The sequence below is a fragment of the Tachypleus tridentatus genome, chromosome 7, assembly GCF_004210375.1.
Source record: "Tachypleus tridentatus isolate NWPU-2018 chromosome 7, ASM421037v1, whole genome shotgun sequence".
Classification (NCBI taxonomy): domain Eukaryota; kingdom Metazoa; phylum Arthropoda; class Merostomata; order Xiphosura; family Limulidae; genus Tachypleus; species Tachypleus tridentatus.
In genome coordinates, this window is record NC_134831.1 from 169,606,720 (window position 1) to 169,628,262 (window position 21,543).

The 21,543-nt window shown below is 34.5% G+C and overlaps 1 protein-coding gene across 10 annotated transcripts in view; it reads right to left on the reverse strand.

Moving 5' to 3' along the window:
• Positions 1–21,543, reverse strand: part of LOC143257201 (3',5'-cyclic-AMP phosphodiesterase, isoforms N/G-like) — a 425,601-nt gene that overhangs the window by 25,973 nt on the left and 378,085 nt on the right. For 8 of the 10 annotated variants that reach the window (XM_076515579.1, XM_076515576.1, XM_076515575.1 and 5 more), the window contains 5 exons: positions 14,832–14,936; positions 14,539–14,633; positions 13,833–13,945; positions 12,504–12,597; positions 8,546–8,718 (listed from right to left, as the gene is read on the reverse strand). In XM_076515579.1, coding sequence (XP_076371694.1) covers positions 8,546–8,718; positions 12,504–12,597; positions 13,833–13,945; positions 14,539–14,633; positions 14,832–14,936 — 580 coding nt within the window. The remainder of the gene's footprint in view (positions 1–8,545; positions 8,719–12,503; positions 12,598–13,832; positions 13,946–14,538; positions 14,634–14,831; positions 14,937–21,543) is intronic. The other 2 variants (XM_076515578.1, XM_076515584.1) reach the window with 1 other exon arrangement.

Here is a 21,543-nt window from a genome sequence, read left to right on the forward strand (position 1 = left end):
TGACATATCTTGTGATTTCTTTATAAAACCACGTTACATATCTTGTGATTTCTTTATAAAACCACGTTACATATCTTATGAATTCTTTATAAAACCACGTTACATATCTTATGAATTGTTTATAAAACCACGTTACATATCTTATGAATTGTTTATAAAACCACGTTACATATCTTGTGAATTCTTTATAAAACCACGTTACATATCTTATGAATTGTTTATAAAACCACGTTACATATCTTATGAATTCTTTATAAAACCACGTTACATATCTTGTGAATTCTTTATAAAACCACGTTACATATCTTATGAATTCTTTATAAAACCACGTTACATATCTTGTGAATTCTTTATAAAACCACGTTACATATCTTGTGAATTCTTTATAAAACCACGTTACATATCTTGTGAATTCTTTATAAAACCACGTTACATATCTTGTGAATTCTTTATAAAACCACGTTACATATCTTATGAATTGTTTATAAAACCACGTTACATATCTTATGAATTCTTTATAAAACCACGTTACATATCTTGTGAATTCTTTATAAAACCACGTTACATATCTTATGAATTGTTTATAAAACCACGTTACATATCTTATGAATTCTTTATAAAACCACGTTACATATCTTATGAATTCTTTATAAAACCATGTTATCTTGTGAATTCTTTATAAAACCACGTGACATATCTTATGAATTCTTTATAAAACCACGTTACATATCTTGTGAATTCTTTATAAAACCACGTTACATATCTTATGAATTCTTTATAAAACCACGTTACATATCTTATGAATTGTTTATAAAACCACGTTACATATCTTATGAATTCTTTATAAAACCATGTTATATATCTTATGAATTCTTTATAAAACCACGACATTGATTGTATTAAAACATTTTACAAGAACACTCTTAATAGCAAGCTATTGGTGGTAGTTGTTTAGGTGTAAACATTTTGACACACACCAATTGAACCCCAAGATTCCAAAGTACCTAAATCTTAACAACAACCAGAAACGAGTTACACCATGAAACAACAGTTAAAGTCAGATAAATGAACCGAATGTGTGTAATACTCTATAATATATCACCATATCTAATTATTTGTAACCTAACGATATGATGGAATTAACCTAAATGAAATTACCAGATTACAAATGTAATTTCATTTTACTGTTATAAATATTTTAACCCTAACATCAGGAATCGTTCGTACAGAAAGGTTGTTTTAGTCATCACAATATCTGGAGATCGATGAACAACATAAAGTAAGTAACAATAATTTAGTTTTGGAGCTTTTGATTAAGGCAACTTTGAAGCTTATGTTTCACCAGTTAAAAGAGAAATCTTAATTTGAAAGTATATTTTTTTCCGTTTGTGTAGAAAATTTTGTGAAAGTCCATTGCCTTTTTGTAAAATAATTTAGCTACAGATGATCTGTTTTTAGTGTTAAACTATTCAACTGGAAGAATATCTGAAGACCACGTTATCCTAGTTTCAGTTGTACGTGTAAGGTTAAAAGGTGTAATACGTGTGTGTAACCTCTTTCATAGTCTTACGTCGTTCAGTGATTGGCAGACTTATCTGAGCAGCGCACTCTAACGCCCCGGATTGACACTAGTTGTTTATGTTGCAAGCATCTAAGACTCGTCAATGGAAGCGGTGGAGCGTCTGCAAGAAATCTCTTTATTGCACTAAAAGATGGGAAAATATTAACGAAACCAAATGAAGCCTGTTGGATGTTGGGTAGCAGAAGTCATACAGTCATCGATGTCTTGAGGCTAGCATACACAGAAGAAGAGGTCCAGCTCTGTGAAACTTCTGGGTGTCTGATCATCTAAGAGAGATATCAGTGAAAAGTCTTAACCTTCTCAGGTGTGCTAAAAAACATCATCAACCTGATGAGAGCTCCAATCATGTCCAAAATGGAGTAAGTAACATACTCATGTGAAACAACCACAAAGTCAGCAATAACCAAGTTACAGGAAATGTAGGTTGCAGCCCTGAAAATGGCAATAAAACTAAACAAATGTGTCTCAGGACGGCTGGTAACGGGTATTAACACTTTTACTAATAAAGCAGAGAACAACGTTTCGATCTTCCTAGATCATCTTCTTCGTTAACCTGAAAGGTCGAAACGTTGTTCTTTGTTTTATTAGTAAAAGTATTAACATCCGTACCAGCCGTCCTGAGATACATTTTTGCTTCAAGTGGGTTTGTCGTCATAACGAAGAAGCAAACAAACAAACTCTCCGAGGCTTGGCTTGAATAGCTTTTCTACAAACCAGAGGATTATAGGTAGCCAAGCGCTATTCAGCGCAGCCACAATCCTATTTAGTCCACTAGATTAGTATCAGAGAGAAAGGACAGACAAAGCAGTAATATGGAGATTGAACTGTAACAGTAATAGGTTAGTGTAGCAATGAAAGATGTAGAGAATATAAGCTCGCTAAGAAAAAAAATATTGTATGGGTCCAGTTGTGTGTAGTATTAATTGTGAAAACTTACAAGTAACAACCAAAAACACAATTTGTTACGGTAAGTCAACCACACGATATTTGCTATATCGGGAACAATCAGGCCGCCTGAGATATGACGTATATTATTAATCACAAAGCTACAAAAGGGCTATCTATGCTCTGCTCACCAAAGGTATCGAAACCCGGTATCTAGTGATATAAATCCGTCGACATACCACCGAGCCAGTCAGTAGGAGGAGGAACATTGGGATACGAAAGGCATAGTTATGGTATAAGTGCTATTAATATTATTGAATTAACCACTATAAAGACCGTGAGAACGTTTAGAGTAAGGACTGATAAAAACAAATAAAGTCGTGGAATGGATATACGAGTAAAGTTAGGCCAAAAGAGACTGCAGATGGTGGACCCGTGTGTACAGATAGATGTCTGATATTCGAATGGCCATCAACAAAAACCGAGCGATCCATTTCATCCATAGGAATTATAGCACGTGTTCGGTCGTCCAGTAACAGAGCATGTCATGATAAGATTTGTTTTGTTTGCTTTGAATTTCGTGCTAACCTACACGGGGGCTATGAGCACTAGCCATCCCTAATTTAGGGGAAGAATAATTAGACAATATTATCCACTGCAACCACTTCGCCTACTCTTCTACTAACGAATAGTAGGATTGACCGTCACTTTGTAACTCTTTACGGCTAAAAAAATGAGCATGTTAGGCAAAGGAGATTCGAGTCTACGATCAGCAGCTTGCAAGTTGAGCGCTGTAACAAATAGGCCATTATGACAAGACTAATACTACACAAAATGAATTCATTTGGACAATATTAATAGGAAGTTCTAGCGCATATTATTGAAGAGAGAGGAGAATGGACCAAGGTAATTTCTAAACTTACCAAACGTAATATATAAGTCGTATTGGTAGTATTGAAATCATTGTATTTACAGAAAAAAATACAACTTTTAGTTTAGTTTGTTGTTTACACGATTGAATATCTGTGCTCTGTCAACTGTGGGTATCGAATCCTAAAATTTTAGTTATAAGGCGTAATACTGAGCCATCGAGAGGGCACAATTAATAGTAATAGGCTACTATAACCAGTTGTTTTACATTTTACAATGATTTGGGATTACGGAAGGCGCAACGCTATTTCGAATGCGCAATGACAAACGTGCTACAATGGGATCCCACCTTTGAGATGAGAAGATTTTGTGCTTTCGCAAATGTTAAACTCCTGTAGCGTTTAAATCGATCAATCAATCAAATATTATGAATGAGCTCTAAATCAAAGAAATTCATTAGAAATAATTATTCTTATTTCTACTAAGTATACAGAGTTTCCAAAATGTTATTAACAGAAGAGTTAAAGTCATTGAGAGGAACCAAATTGAAGTCAAAATGACTATTTTCTGGAACGATTTTTCACGAGTACCTAAATAACGTTTTGGAAGTTTCATTGTGTTCCTTAAAGAAAAATATTGAACCATAAAGTTAAGTAAAACATGATAAGAAACATTCTTCTCGCATATTTTCTCGTCTTCAAAGTTGCTACCAACAAATCAAAATTTTGGTAAGATCGATTCTGTTTATGAGGATTAAATTTAAAAAAATCGTTTGTATTCGGCATACACACACACACATATATATGTATAATTTTTAAATCACATTTCACGTCAGTTTTTGAAGACATTTCGCTATTCTAACATCATTCTACTTTACATTACGAACAAAGGCCTAAAACTTTCTAAATATTTTTTTATCTTTCTTTTATACTATTGTCAATTCTTGAAAGGAACGACCAATGCCGTGTAACTTATCCTATATATTAATATCAAACGACCAATGCCGTGTAACTTATCCTATATATTAATATCAAACGACCAATGCCGTGTAACTTATCCTATATATTAATATCAAACGACCAATGCCGTGTAACTTATCCTATATATTAATATCAAACGACCAATGCCGTGTAACTTATCCTATATATTAATATCAAACGACCAATGCCGTGTAACTTATCCTATATATTAATATCAAACGACCAATGCCGTGTAACTTATCCTATATATTAATATCAAACGACCAATGCCGTGTAACTTATCCTATATATTAATATCAAACGACCAATGCCGTGTAACTTATCCTATATATTAATATCAAACGACCAATGCCGTGTAACTTATCCTATATATTAATATCAAACGACCAATGCCGTGTAACTTATCCTATATATTAATATCAAACGACCAATGCCGTGTAACTTATCCTGTATATTAATATCAAACGACCAATGCCGTGTAACTTATCCTATATATTAATATCAAACGACCAATGCCGTGTAACTTGCCAATATATTAATATCAAACGACCAATCCTCGGCCATATATTAATATCAAACGACCAATGCCGTGTAACTTATCCTATATATTAATATCAAACGACCAATGCCGTGTAACTTATCCTATATATTAATATCAAAACGACCAATGCCGTGTAACTTATCCTATATATTAATATCAAACGACCAATGCCGTGTAACTTATCCTATATATTAATATCAAACGACCAATGCCGTGTAACTTATCCTATATATTAATATCAAACGACCAATGCCGTGTAACTTATCCTATATATTAATATCAAACGACCAATGCCGTGTAACTTATCCTATATATTAATATCAAACGACCAATGCCGTGTAACTTATTCTATATATTAATATCAAACGACCAATGCCGTGTAACTTATCCTATATATTAATATCAAACGACCAATGCCGTGTAACTTATCCTACCGTGTAACTTATCCTATATATTAATATCAAACGACCAATGCCGTGTAACTTATCCTATATATTAATATCAAACGACCAATGCCGTGTAACTTATCCTATATATTAATATCAAACGACCAATGCCGTGTAACTTACCTATATATTAATATCAAACGACCAATGCCGTGTAACTTATTCTATATATTAATATCAAACGACCAATGCCGTGTCAAAACTTATGCGTAATCCTACCGTGTAACTTATCCTATATATTAATATCAAACGACCAATGCCGTGTAACTTACTATATATTAATATCAATGACCAATGCCGTTGTGTAACTTATCCTATATATTAATATCAAACGACCAATGCCGTAACTTATCCTATATATTAATATCAAACGACCAATGCCGTGTAACTTATCCTATATATTAATATCAAAACGACCAATGCCGTGTAACTTATCCTATATATTAATATCAAACGACCAATGCCGTGTAACTTATCCTATATATTAATATCAAACGACCAATGCCGTGTAACTTATCCTATATATTATTATCAAGGCGACCAATGCCGTGTAACTATATCCTATATATTAATATCAAACGACCAATGCCGTGTAACTTATCCTATATATTAATATCAAACGATAAATGCCATCTCATATATTAATATGCCGTGTAACTTATCCTATATATTAATATCAAACGACCAATGCCGTGTAACTTATCCTATATATTAATATCAAACGACCAATGCCGTTGTAACTTATCCTATATATTAATATCAAACGACCAATGCCGTGTAACTTATTCTATATATTAATATCAAACGACCAATAATGTGTAACTTATCCTATATATTAATATCAAACGACCAATGCCGTGTAACTTATCCTATATATTAATATCAAACGACCAATGCCGTGTAACTTATCCTATATATTAATATCAAAACGACCAATGCCGTGTAACTTATTCTATATATTAATATCAAACGACCAATGCCGTGTAACTTATTCTATATATTAATATCAAACGACCAATGCCGTGTAACTTATCCTATATATTAATATCAAACGACCAATGCCGTGTAACTTATCCTATATATTAATATCAAACGACCAATGCCGTGTAACTTATCCTATATTAATATCAAACGACCAATGCCGTGTAACTTATCCTATATATTAATATCAAACGACCAATGCCGTGTAACTTATTCAAACGACCAATGCCGTATATTCTATATATATCAAACGACCAATGCCGTGTAATCCTATATATTAATATATCCTAACTTATATTAATATCAAACGACCAATGCCGTGTATCCTACCGTGTAACTTATCCTATATATTAATATCAAACGACCAATGCCGTGTAACTTATTCTATATTAATATCAAATGACCGTGTAACTTATCCTATATATTAATATCAAACGACCAATGCCGTGTAACTTATCCTATATATTAATATCAAACGACCAATGCCGTGTAACTTATCCTATATATTAATATCAAACGACCAATGCCGTGTAACTTATCCTATATATTAATATCAAACGACCAATGCCGTGTAACTTATCCTATATATTAATATCAAACGACCAATGCCGTGTAACTTATCCTATATATTAATATCAAACGACCAATGCCGTGTAACTTATCCTATATATTAATATCAAACGACCAATGCCGTGTAACTTATCCTATATATTAATATCAAACGACCAATGCCGTGTAACTTATCCTATATATTAATATCAAACGACCAATGCCGTGTAACTTATCCTATATATTAATATCAAACGACCAATGCCGTGTAACTTATCCTATATATTAATATCAAACGACCAATGCCGTGTAACTTATCCTATATATTAATATCAAACGACCAATGCCGTGTAACTTATCCTATATATTAATATCAAACGACCAATGCCGTGTAACTTATCCTATATATTAATATCAAACGACCAATGCCGTGTAACTTATCCTATATATTAATATCAAACGACCAATGCCGTGTAACTATATATTAATTATGCCTATATATTATATATCAAACGACCAATGCCGTGTAACTTATCCTATATATTAATATCAAACGACCAATGCCGTGTAACTTATCCTATATATTAATATCAAACGACCAATGCCGTGTAACTTATTCTATATATTAATATCAAACGACCAATGCCGTGTAACTTATTCTATATATTAATATCAAACGACCAATGCCGTGTAACTTATTCTATATATTAATATCAAACGACCAATGCCGTGTAACTTATCCTATATATTAATATCAAACGACCAATGCCGTGTATAACTATCAAACGACCAATCCGTGTAATATCCTATATATTAATATCAAACGACCAATGCCGTGTAACTTATCCTATATATTAATATCAAACGACCAATGCCGTGTAACTTATCCTATATATTAATATCAAACGACCAATGCCGTGTAACTTATCCTATATATTAATATCAAACGACCAATGCCGTGTAACTTATCCTATATATTAATATCAAACGACCAATGCCGTGTAACTTATCCTATATATTAATGTCAAACGACCAATGCCGTGTAACTTATCCCATATGTTAATATCAAACGACCAATGCCGTGTAACTTATCCTATATATTAATATCAAACGACCAATGCCGTGTAACTTATTCTATATATTAATATCAAACGGCCAATGCCGTGTAACTTATCCTATATATTAATATCAAACTTTCAGTAAGAAGTTAAATTATTTTAAAATAATTAAAAAAATATTTTTTGATGAATACGTTTGCAAGGTACTTTCTGTCTCGGAAACTGAAAACCTGATGAGTGACAGCAAAGGAAAACGAAAGTTGGTTTAGTTTGTAAAACTTTCCTTGTACATTATATCAGCTCTTCAAATTACTACAATAAACTCATTCTTTCGCAGATAAGTGTTACACTAGCCAACAATTTTTCAAGTGTAATGATTGCATATAACAATAAAACAAACCATTTAAGGTCGTTAAGTGCAGGTCTAATGAGACAACAGTATTCTTTCTTCGTAACGAAGTCTTTGCAAGATAACAACAAGATGTCTCGTATCCTAATTAATTTCCATAATTTTAAAGTTACTTGACTTGTAAGTGAGATGATCTTAGGAAGTACAGAAATCAATATGTTAAAATTATTCTAAATCAAAATATTTTCTCTTCAGTTAGAAAATTACCGAGTGTCGTTCAAGAGACCGCCATATATGGACTTACCTGTCCTAGTTCATCTTCGTGGGAAGTTTCTACTCCATATTTGGGTAGTTTAGTCAGACTGTTTGTGTGACAAAGAGGTTTCTTGACTCCAGAGATCTGTGACATTGTTTGTCCAGGTTTGTGACACATGTCTTCAGCTTTATAACTTGTGAGATCTACATCTTGTTGTTTTTCTGTAAAACACGGTGATAAGACTGAAACGTATCCAAGACTTATACAAGTTACGCGTAAACCTGGTTGTCAGCTATTTGTGGTTCTCAGCACTAACACTAACCAATCATGTATTTACAAAAGAAACAAATTCATAAAAATTGTTATGTTACAGCTACAAGTTAGTACACTTTTATTTGTACACGTGAGAACATAAACTTTACTGAAGTGATAGATTACACTGTGTAACACAGATTTTGTTCCTGGATAGTATGTGTTATTTCTTAACTGCTTATGTTGTAAAAGTACAAAGAATAGCCATTATTCCCTTCAAACTTTGCTTTTGTGACCTGGATAATGAAATTTAGAAATTAATCTATTTTCTATGTAAAAACGGGCAAATTTGCACATTTTCATTTGCATAAGGTCTGAATAAAACAACATATGAATCAAGATTTACATGTATTTATACTAAAGTTATACAAAAATGTTTAGAAGTGAGTCGTTTTTCGAGATTTGCGACTGTAATGTAAATCACTTTCACGTATCAGCCCCCAAATATAGTCTCCCAACATGTTTTCGTTATACGCTCCCAGGTCACAAAAGCAAAGTTTGAAGAGTAAAAGATGTCTTTTCCATTTACTTTAGGCATAAGAAATTGGGAAATAACACTTTCTGCCTAGCAACAAGAAGTAAAAATTTTGTTACATAATGTTATGGAGCAGAATTAGTATATAAAGTAATTACACGTACATGAGTAAACTGAAACATGATTTAATATTCATGTGCAATAAGACTGGATCTATGTAATAAATACTTCGCACACTTATAGATCATTTTCTGGTTTTACGAAACATTCAGCTGATCGAATTATTTATTTTACTATAGTACTCTGTGTCCTACATGTACGTACAGTCTCTGTTTCTAGAAACTAGTGAAACATTTTAATAAAACTTATTATAAGTAAATAAAAAAAAGACTGGTAAGTGTAAAGAATCTCCGAACCTGAGTGTTGAACACATGTTAACAGGGTCCCTGAGTGTTGAACACATGTTAACAAGGTCCCTGAATGTTGAACACATGTTAACAGGGTCCCTGAATGTTGAACACAAGTTAACAGGGTCCCTGAATGTTGAACACATGTTAACAAGGTCTATGAGTGTTGAACACATTTTAACAGGGTCCCTGAGTGTTGAACACATGTTAGCAAGGTCCATGAGTGTTGAACACATGTTAACAGGGTCCCTGAATGTTGAACACATGTTAACAAGGTCCCTGAGTGTTGAACACATGTTAACAGGGTCCCTGAGTGTTGAACACATGTTAACAAGGTCCCTGAGTGTTGAACACAAGTTAACAGGGTCCCTGAATGTTGAACACATGTTAACAGGGTCCCTGAATGTTGAACACATGTTAACAAGGTCTATGAGTGTTGAACACATGTTAGCAAGGTCCATGAGTGTTGAACACATGTTAACAGGGTCCCTGAATGTTGAACACATGTTAACAAGGTCCCTGAGTGTTGAACACATGTTAACAGGGTCCCTGAGTGTTGAACACATGTTAACAAGGTCCCTGAGTGTTGAACACAAGTTAACAGGGTCCCTGAATGTTGAACACATGTTAACAGGGTCCCTGAATGTTGAACACATGTTAACAAGGTCTATGAGTGTTGAACACATGTTAGCAAGGTCCATGAGTGTTGAACACATGTTAACAGGGTCCCTGAATGTTGAACACATGTTAACAAGGTCCCTGAATGTTGAACACATGTTAACAGGGTCCCTGAATGTTGAACACATGTTAACAAGGTCTATGAGTGTTGAACACATTTTAACAGGGTCCCTGAGTGTTGAACACATGTTAGCAAGGTCCATGAGTGTTGAACACATGTTAACAGGGTTCCTGAATGTTGAACACATGTTAACAAGGTCCCTGAGTGTTGAACACATGTTAACAGGGTCCCTGAGTGTTGAACACATGTTAACAAGGTCCCTGAGTGTTGAACACAAGTTAACAGGGTCCCTGAATGTTGAACACATGTTAACAGGGTCCCTGAATGTTGAACACATGTTAACAAGGTCTATGAGTGTTGAACACATGTTAGCAAGGTCCATGAGTGTTGAACACATGTTAACAGGGTCCCTGAATGTTGAACACATGTTAACAAGGTCCCTGAGTGTTGAACACATGTTAACAGGGTCCCTGAATGTTGAACACATGTTAACAGGGTCCCTGAATGTTGAACACATGTTAACAAGGTCTATGAGTGTTGAACACATTTTAACAGGGTCCCTGAGTGTTGAACACATGTTAGCAAGGTCCATGAGTGTTGAACACATGTTAACAGGGTCCCTGAATGTTGAACACATGTTAACAAGGTCCCTGAGTGTTGAACACATGTTAACAAGGTCCCTGAGTGTTGAACACAAGTTAACAAGGTCCCTGAGTGTTGAACACATGTTAACAGGGTTCCTGAGTGTTGAACACATGTTAACAAGGTCCCTGAGTGTTGAACACATGTTAACAAGGTCCCTGAGTGTTGAACACATGTTAACAGGGTCCCTGATGAACACATGTTAACAAGGTCCCTGAGTGTTGAACACATGTTAACAGGGTCCCTGAGTGTTGAACACATGTTAACAAGGTCCCTGAGTGTTGAACACATGTTAACAAGGTCCCTGAATGTTGAACACATATTAACAAGGTCCCTGAGTGTTGAATACATGTTAACAAGGTCACTGTTCTGCCAGCAGTTCTATCGTTTGAGAAATGCCTTTACATTCATGTTATATAAATACAAAAATGTTCATATGAACGTTTATTTTTGAAATACCTTTAGTTTCTCAAACGCACAGCAATGTATCTACGGACTTATAACACTAGAAAGTGGGTTTTGATACCCGTAGTGGGCAAAGAACAGATAGCTCATCGTGTAGCTTTGTGCTTAACTACGAATAAACAAACTAAGGTATCATTAATACCATATACATGTGTTTGAATAACACTTCAAGTTCTCTTGTTTTAAATTATTAATACTCCAGTTCTTCAGAACTTGGCGAAACGCCATAAGTAGAGAATCGAGGAAAACAAAGAAAAACTCTTCGCTTCAAAAATTCTTCGTTCATTAGTCTCTCTTGCAAAGGTATCGTCTAGTTTTATTTTGTTTTTAATTTAGCTCAAAGCTACACGAGGACTATCTACGCTAGTCATCCCTAATTTAGCAGTGTAAAACTAGAGGGAAGGCAGCTAGTCATCACCACCCAACGCCAACTCTTGGGCTACTCTTTTAACAACAAACAGCGGGATTGACCGTCACATTATAATGCCCATAAAGGAATATTGTCTACTAAAAACGTGTATTACATCACACCTGTTCCAAGTAATAATAAAATATATACTACAAAGGTGTCTCCTGCTGTCAATGTACCATACCTTTCAGACTCATCTCGATGTACGTAAAGACGTCAAAGGCTACTTAATTAATAATAATTAATAATCTAACAACTGTTCTCCCATAGTTACAGTACGTTCCCCTGTAGTTATAGTACTTGTATTTGTAAAAAACGTAACTCTTGAAAGGAAAATACACATCAAAAGAGCATAAACTGTAGTTAATGTTGATCTACAGGAATAATATATATTCTCGGGGTTAGCGTATTTAATTTAAGCTTTGATTGTATCCAACAAAAACTATATTTGAAATCTGAAAGAGAAACGAATGAGCATAACACAATAAAACTATTTTCTGCTCTTGACTTTTGACTGGTTTTACTGTTTGTTTTAACTGTATCACAAAAGAGTTTACCTAAAAATGTGCTACAGATGAATTCAGAAATCTGATGGCCAGATTTTGACTCTGAGAAATGGCTCGATAATTCCTTGTTCAGCATACGTTTGAACTATAACCACAAATAAAGAGCTTAATGTTAATAAATCGTTGCATCAAGAAACGCTAAAAAAACTTACATACTTTTGATGTCACGTTCTATAATAATGGGCTTGATATTTTAAAATTATCTTCACTGTATTTACGGGCAGAAATATAATAAGTCGGAGCAATTAATTTTTTTTTAACGTGCATAAATGTCTTATTAAACTAGAATAAGTGAAACTAACAAATTAAATCAAATTTGGTTTAAAACTTATCTTAGCCATAATCACACATCAAATCACTTCTGGATATAATATATATATATATATGTCTGTTTGTTTGTTTCCTCCTTTTAAAGCAAAGTCACAGTAGGCTATCTGCTGTGTCCACCGTGAAAGTTTCGAACCCCAGATTTTAGAGTTGTAAAACCGTAAAGTTACCTTGGAACAAACACAATATAAAGGTTTAGATTTGTTTGACTAAACCAAAGTTACTACAAAACTAGGTTTCTACTAACTATTTTAGATGAGATTGAAATGTTATAAGCTTTCACAAATCAACCTGAAAAATAGAAGTTGAAAACATGCCAATCGTAGCATCTCACGTGATCTTTTTGTTCAAACTTTACGTTGTACGACTCGAACTTTTGAATTGAGTACTGTGCACTTGTCAAACACGATTGCATTAATCAACTTCTGAATAAAAGAAAAACAAACAGCAAGTAACACATTAAAAGTTATAAAACTTAATATTTTCTTTCGCTTATTACTTCAGTGTACATGCTTTTATGAATTCGTCTATTTCCTTTACGAATCTTCTGTGGAGTGTCATGTATCCATTTGTTTCTTTTTTGTATAGGTGGCGCACGAGTCTTTTGTTTGGGTAGACTATTCTACCACGTGCATTGAGTTTAAGCAGTAAATGGAAAGAATCTGTTCGCTCTCTGAAATCACCAAACCTTTCTCATTGACAACAATAACGCCATCTTTACATTTTTCTGTCACTTTCTCTCTTTCTATCCATAAATACTGTACGATATTGTTAAGCTTCTAAAATAATTTCCCGTGAGGAACAGTTTATTTAGAAGACCTAAGCCTACCCAAGCTTATTATACGTTGTGTCCTTTACATTTGTGGATTTATTAAATAATATTTCTTTGGATAAACATTGGTGCATGATTGTATTTGATTGAATGAAATAGGTTTAACGTGTATATGCCTTAGTACCTGTATTTGATTGAATGAAATAGGTTTAACTTAGTACCTTACTAGACGCCATGTCTCCAACAGATCTGTGAGATTGAATTGTTTCCAACTGATCCAGACACCAGTCCAGTTCATCCAAAGTCTCCACTGCCAGCTGTATATGTTGTCCATCTGGAAATGTTGAACAAACAATTAACTACTAAATATCTAGAAGCCAATTATTTCACTCTATTATATCCTTTAATATTCAATTATCTTTGTAATAGGTTATTGTAAATAAATTATAGTTTATGAGTGTAATGATTAGCATACTGGTTACATGAAAAACAGAAACTAATTATACACTGTATTAATTACTCTCAAATGGTAGTGATGACTACACGTAACCGATTGTGGCCAGAAACTCTGATTATAGAATGCATTACATCTATGGAAACTTACGAATTTGTTAACTAGAAAAAACTGACTGTGGCCTTATACCCTTTCTTATAGGACGTGTTCCATCTATAAAATCTACCAATTTGTTAACTAAAAAAAATGACTGTGGCCATATAATCCTGTTTCAATTATAGACACCTACAACCTGTTTACTTATGAGTACTAATAGCAGCAAAATTCTGAGGATAGAGGATCTGTAAACAAAACTGTAAACAAAAACGTGGTACACATTATGGGCTAATTATACCGTTATATACGTGGTTCTAACGTCAACTATGTAAGTTAATTAATATTATATTCTGATTATATAATTATTGAAACGTTACATGTTACCCACAGACCACTGTCACGAAGTTCCTTCTTACCGGACAGTTTATTTGGAGCTGTAGCTAAACTGACCGTTCCTGAAGATCTTCTTGACCTGGAAAAGGAAACACAGGTCATCGGACATAAAAAGTGCTGCCCACAATTGGTAAGTTTTCTTTTAACTAAATCCAATTTGACCCAGGAAGTAGGAGATTACCTCCTTTTTATATACAAATAGAGAACTAGTGCATTAACTACAAAAACATTAATTCTCACGTCAGATAATTCCAATCAAAACGAAATCATGACGTACGTATTTACAGGAACACTGGTGATGCGGATGTAATTATTTCGTACGTTTCTTAAACTCTGCAATACTTGTGCGAAAGGAGTAACAATCAGGTCTGCTTCTCCATGTCTGCAAAATAAACAAGAGTTTATTACTACTTTTATAAAAAAACTGTTTTCTTTTTACGAGCACGCTGTGTGTCCGACATAATGTACAGTCTTGTAATACTAATTATTGATGCATTCATTCCAATGCCCAACCCCAGAAACATGGTGGCACGTCTGCGGACTTACACCGCTAAAAACCTGTTTTTGATACTCATGGTGAGCAGAGCACAGATAGCCCTTTGTGCAGTTTTGTGCTTATTAACAGATAAGTAACCATTACAAAATATTTTTAAAGATAATTGTCATCAACTAAATTTTAAGTATCTATTGTAAGAGGATCTATACATTACAATAAAAGACACCAGAGGAAGTAATTAGATCATACAAGCTAATGAATTTAGAAGAGACAAATATTTAGAGCAAACAGTTTGTTAGCTGACAAGGTCTTAGATTTCAAGTTTAGGAAAGACAGAAGACATCACATTAATGAGACATCTAATAAAACTGAGCGATGAAGTAATTGTATACCTACAAATTTAACAACGAATCTCTGACTTAGTGACATAAAACACGATTATTTTGGTATATGGTGAATAAACTATCCGATTAGATCCAAAAATCCGGAAGCTTAAGTGTGAAACACGTGACCGTGTAGGTAATGATCCAGGTATCACTTTGTTTTGCTGTTTTCTTTGGTCTCACAAGTCATTAAGGTGGTTTATCCTGGTGAAGTGGACCACCCTCATATTATTTAAATATTATATTTGCATTTTTCTTACTCGTGTTATATTCTTCCGCTTCATTCAAAAAATACGTCTGTGTATTTCTGTTCGTTATCACATCTTCAGTTGTTTTTCTCTTCTGCATCGTCTTCGCTGTCATGCCCATTCAAGTAAGGGCAGATCTCTGGTTGCCTCTGTAGACTTACCGTTACCTCACGCAGATGTATTTCTACTTGGGTGCTCGATAGCGTCTCTTCCATCGAAGCTTCTTGATTTTTGTTTTCTTTTGGTTTTCATTTGGAGCAACTGGTGTGCCATTGTAACACCTCCAACAAATTGTTAGTTTACATCTGCAGGTTAGTATTGGACCCGATCTCGTTTCCCTCTTGACAGGAAAAATAAATCGAAGATTCTGGATTCCTCCAGGTCCTCACAAGTCTCACAGATAGACCGGGAGTGGTGAAAATTCCACAGTTAACGTCTGAATTAGGGTTTGGAAAGTTACACCGACTCTACTAACAAAAAAGCCACTACTTCTTTGAATATTATTCAGTCATAAATCTTAGTAAACCTCTGGATTTTCGTAAAATAACGTTCATTCCTGTAGATTATCAGAAGAAAAAAACAACCAAATACGTTCTTACAAAATACCTATTTTATACTACCATTTGAGTTATTTGTGAAACATAAGCTGAAATAAAGTGTCAGGTTTAAATAATAAACATACAATCATAAAAATCACATAAGTAAGGTAAAAAGTCAGTGCGGCCAATTAATGACAAAAGAACTTTAACAGAGTAACGTACACAGTGCAAATATGGCTTCTAAAAGCACTGTAGCATTTCATCCTTAATACGAACATATTACTGTCAAAAACAGCAAATTCCACATCATTCACTAAAACAATGTATAACTACAAATAACAAGAAATACTGACGAATGACACACAGTACATCGAAACTGCTTTATGTGTGATGCGTGCAAATAAAGATATACTGAATACACTGCTTTAAGGCATTAATAAAATTTATTAAGCTATTCCAATCTAAGACAAAAAGTACCATGTTTACGTTTACATAATTTTCAACACATCAAACATCATTTCACAGGAAAAATGAATTAGCGTGTATAATTAAAAAAGTAAGCTAGGATCACACATTTTTATTTGTAGCATGTTACATTAAAACCTGAGAGTTTTTTCCACACTTGCTTTAGAGAACCGGAGTTGGACGTGAAATACACGAGGTTAATTTTAGTCTACTAACCTCTCAGTGTTTAAATTTTTTGTGTGTTTTTTTTCATAATTATTATTGTTTCTCAGTGCTGTTTAGCTGAATATTGCTAAAGTAACACTTCACGTTTTCCTCTTTTGAAAGGACATAAAACATCAGTTTCCTAATTAACAGTTAACCAGCTCCTGACAGTCAGTAATAGGAAGTTATCTTCCAAGCTAATGAATTGGATAAGAGCCGTAGGCAGCTACGACATAGAGTTTGATTCATAACAAACATTATATGTAACATGCATTTCTTCTACAGTTATGGTTTTGTTTGTATATTTTGCTTTACCAACTTAAGTCATAATTCCCCCTATAAAACAAGATTTTATCAATAATTTAGATTGGGAAATTTTATTTGTTTTTACAGACTTTAAGGATATAGTATATAGATTATAAACAAGGAAAGAGACGTACCTACACTACATGGCCAAAAGTACGTGGACACCCGACCATCACACCCATATCTGCTTGTTGGACATCTCATTCTGAAACCATGGGCATTGATATGGAGTTGGTCCTCCTTTGCTGCCTTCACAGCCTCCACTCTTCTGGGAAGGCTTATCACTAGATTTTGGAACATGGCTGTGGGGATTCTCTCCTATTCAACCACAAGAGCATTAGTGAGGTCGGACACTGATGCCGAGCGAGAAGGTCTGGCTCGCAGTCGGCGTTCCAGTTCATCCCAAAGATGTTCAATGGGGCTGAGGTAAGGGCTCTGTGCAGGCTGGTCATGTTCTTCCGCACCAATCTCAGCAAACCCTGTCTTTATTGACCTCACTTTGTGCACAAGGGCACTGTCATGCTGAAACAAAAAAAGGCCCTTCCCCAAACTGTTCCCACAAAGTTGGAAATACACAATTCTCTAAAATGTCATTGTATGCTGTAGCATTAAGATTTCCCTTCACTGTAACTAAAGAGCCTAGTCCAAACCATGAAAAACAGCCCCAGACTATTATTCCTCCTCTACAAAACTTTACAGTTGGTACTATGTATTCAGGCAGGAAGCGTTCTCCTGGCATCTGCCAAACCCAGACTTGTCCGTCAAACTGCCAGATAGAGAAGCGTGATTCATCACTCCAGAGAACACGTTTCCACTGATCCAGAGTCTAATGGCAGTATGCTTTACACACTCCAGCCGACGCTTGGCATTGTTCATGGTGATATTAGGCTTGTGTGCGGCTGCTCGGCCATGGAAGCCCATTTCATGAAGCTTTCGACGAACAGTTATTGTGCTGTCGTTGCTTCCAGAGGCAGTTTGAAACTTGGTAGTGAGTGTTGCAATTGTGGACAGACGATATTTACGCGTTACGCGTTTCAGCACTCGACGGTCCCGTTTTGTGAGCTTGTGGGGCCTACGGCTTCGTGGCTGAGCTGTTGTTGCTCCTAGACTTTTCTAATTCACAATAACAACACTTACAGTTGACCTGGACAGCTCTAGCAGGGCAGACATATGACGAATTGACTAGTTGGAAAGATGACATCGTACGACAGTGCCACATTGAACGTCATTGTGCTCTTCAATACGACCCATTCCACTACCAATGTTTTTCTATGGAGATTGCATGGCTGTATGCTTGACTTTATGCACCTGTTAGCAATAGGTGTAGCTGAAATAGCCGAACCCACTAATTAGAAGGGGTGTCCACGTACTTTTGGCCATGTAGTGTATCTTATAAGATCTCGTTGAATCATTAAATATAAGTATACCTCACAGGAGGAAGGAAACACACTAAAATGTGAAAAACTCCTTGAATAGTAAAATGTTAATTTAACTTAGAAGAGGAAGAAAACACTGAAATGTGAAGGACTCGTTGAATAGTTAAATATTAGTTTAACCTACAGGAGAAAGGAAACACTGAAATGTGAAGAACTCATTGAATAGTTAAATATTAGTTTAACTTACAAAAGGAAGGAAACACACTCAACTGATAAGAACTCATTGAATAATATTTAATACAATTTTATGTAACTTACTTGAGGGCTATCTGCGCTATCCCTCTTCAATTTAGCAATAATAGACCAGAGAGAAGCTAGTCAACACTATCCACCGTCAACTGTTAAGACATTTTTAACAACGAATAGTGGGATTGACAGTCACATAATAACAGACCAACGTTTGAAAGGGCGAGTATGTTTAATAGCGGCGATCCGAACCCACGAATTGCAAGTCGAACATCTTAATCACCAAGCCCTCCAAGGGTCTAAGAAAGGCACTCTCGCCCTTTCATCTGTGGAAGCGTTATAATGTGATAGTCAACCTCACTATTCGTTGGTAAAAGAGTAGCCCAAGAATTGGCGGTGGGTGGTGATGACTAGCTGCCTTCCCTCTAGTCGTACAGTGCGAAATTAGGTACGGCTAGCACAGATAGCCCTCGAGTTGCTTTGCGCGAAATTTAAAAAAACCCATCAACAAACAAACACAAAGGCACGTGCGTCATTTTAAATCTGAAATACATGTACAACGCTGTGTTGTGTTTGAAATAGATATGTGGAATCACACGGACAATCAAAGCCTACTCTTTTGGAGAACTTTAAAAAAATCCAATTTGTATTCCCAGATCAGTACGTTACCTGTACAATGTCAGAGGTAACCACGACAGTTTTATGTATTGAGTATAATTCGTGTAAGGAATTTGTAAGCACACAATAAGACAGTACTTATACATGTGCACTAATCTACTTGGATAAACACAATGTGCTGTGAGGGTATGAATAAAACTAAATCCTCAGTGGCTTTATATTTTCTACGCTCTTTCAGTTCTTACTAAATATCAAATATTTATTTCTATAGTTTATGCATAAATAATGACGTATTGGTTGTGTCAGTTTTATATGACAATTATATGTAAACATATGGGTCTTACGTCACTGAAAAGCTGTGTTGTAACAGGTTCATGAAAAGATGAAACTAACCCTAGATTCAACAGTTTTACCAGTGTTTATTGTAACTGGTAATTTCTTTTAAAGGATAATAACAATAAAATTAAATTGAAAAAGAAATAATCCAACAATGATTTGTGATGTTTTAAAAATTCTCATAGAAACTGGAAAAAAATAACTGGTGAAGCAAATTTCTGTAACATAATGCCCAAATCAGTAGAAACTATGACACTGCATATTTGTTTATATATATATATCAGTTAAAGACCAAATCGTATTCCATCTAGGTTCTTATAACTGACAGTGTTGTTGTCACAAGTATGTTTTATTAAATTGTACTTTTCATTAGAAACTTTTCTAAAACACAGTCAATATAACTTGGTCTGATGGTACCTATAACATCACATTACACAATTAAGTTATAACAGCTGGTACATCCGCGATAAAAATAAAATAAACTTATTTTTGACACTCACCCACCTTAGGTGCGAGAATGTTACAGAATGATACGTGAACTAATCTTTGTATCGTATCGCATATTCTCAAGTTTATTGTTATACAAAATTGCAAAGTGTTTTTTACAGATTGTTTTATTCCAATTGTAATATAATATAACAGTTGACTTGTTTGTTTGTTGTGAAGCTTCCGCTAGGGCTTATCTATGCTATGCCCCTCACGGGTATCGAAACCCGGTTTTTAGCGCTATTAGACTTCAAACTTATGGCTGAGCAACTAGGGGGCCATACAAGTAGATTTACAGTAAAAATAAGTATAATTCTTATGATAGATGATAAAAGTAAAGAACACTCTGTTAAAGTGCTTCTAATCTAACTTTGTAACTGACTTATAAATCTCTTAAAATATTGTGGTAAAATTTTCAACCTTAGTTCTATGCTTAGGCTCAGATAATATGGTATAGCAATTAGTGAAAAGAGTGGTAGCACTGTTTGATATGTAGTGACTGTAAATTATTTTGTGTTATTTCAATAGGTTAATTGCCTTATTTAAATTATATCTACTAACTCATTAAAACTTACAAAGATTGGAAAAGAAAAGAAATCTTAATTATATCTGAGTGTGTATTTAGCTTGAGAAGTCCTAATTTTCATTACTTTGTTCACGACGTTGTTAGCAATTATTACGTGTGTTTCTTTATGAAATAACACATTAGTATTATAACTTCATCTATTTTCATTTCTTATTAATCGAATGAAAACTGAATTGTATTCGGAGAGATCAGAGTGTCATGTTGTTTACGCATATATCTCAGCCGAAATATTTATTAATACATTCGGACAATGTTTTCAAACTTACATACCGTGTTCCACGTGTAGTTACTTGCTAGCACTCGTACATGTTGTAACTTAGGTTCCACCTTAGCAGCTACGCATTTCTGTGTAGATTTTCAAGGTATCTTATATGAACAGACAGTACACAAACTTTTCATGAACGACTGGTTCGAAATGGTTTGGATCATGTACACTTGATCGAGCAGTACGTAACCTAATCACTTGTGGAATGCTGCTTTAATGTTTCAAATAAATAAGAAACTGGGACGTCCCGTTAATTTTCTATCTTTTATTTTTCGTTTCAATTTCCTCTTCAATTTGTGCAGACATTTAGAAAGATTCTTGTCAAACCAGTCAGTCAAAGTAACAACAGAAACAGGCCAGTCAGTAAAATGAATACTCAAACCTCATAGTGAATAAAGATATGTTTCACGTGTTCACTTTTCTTTATTTCTCATT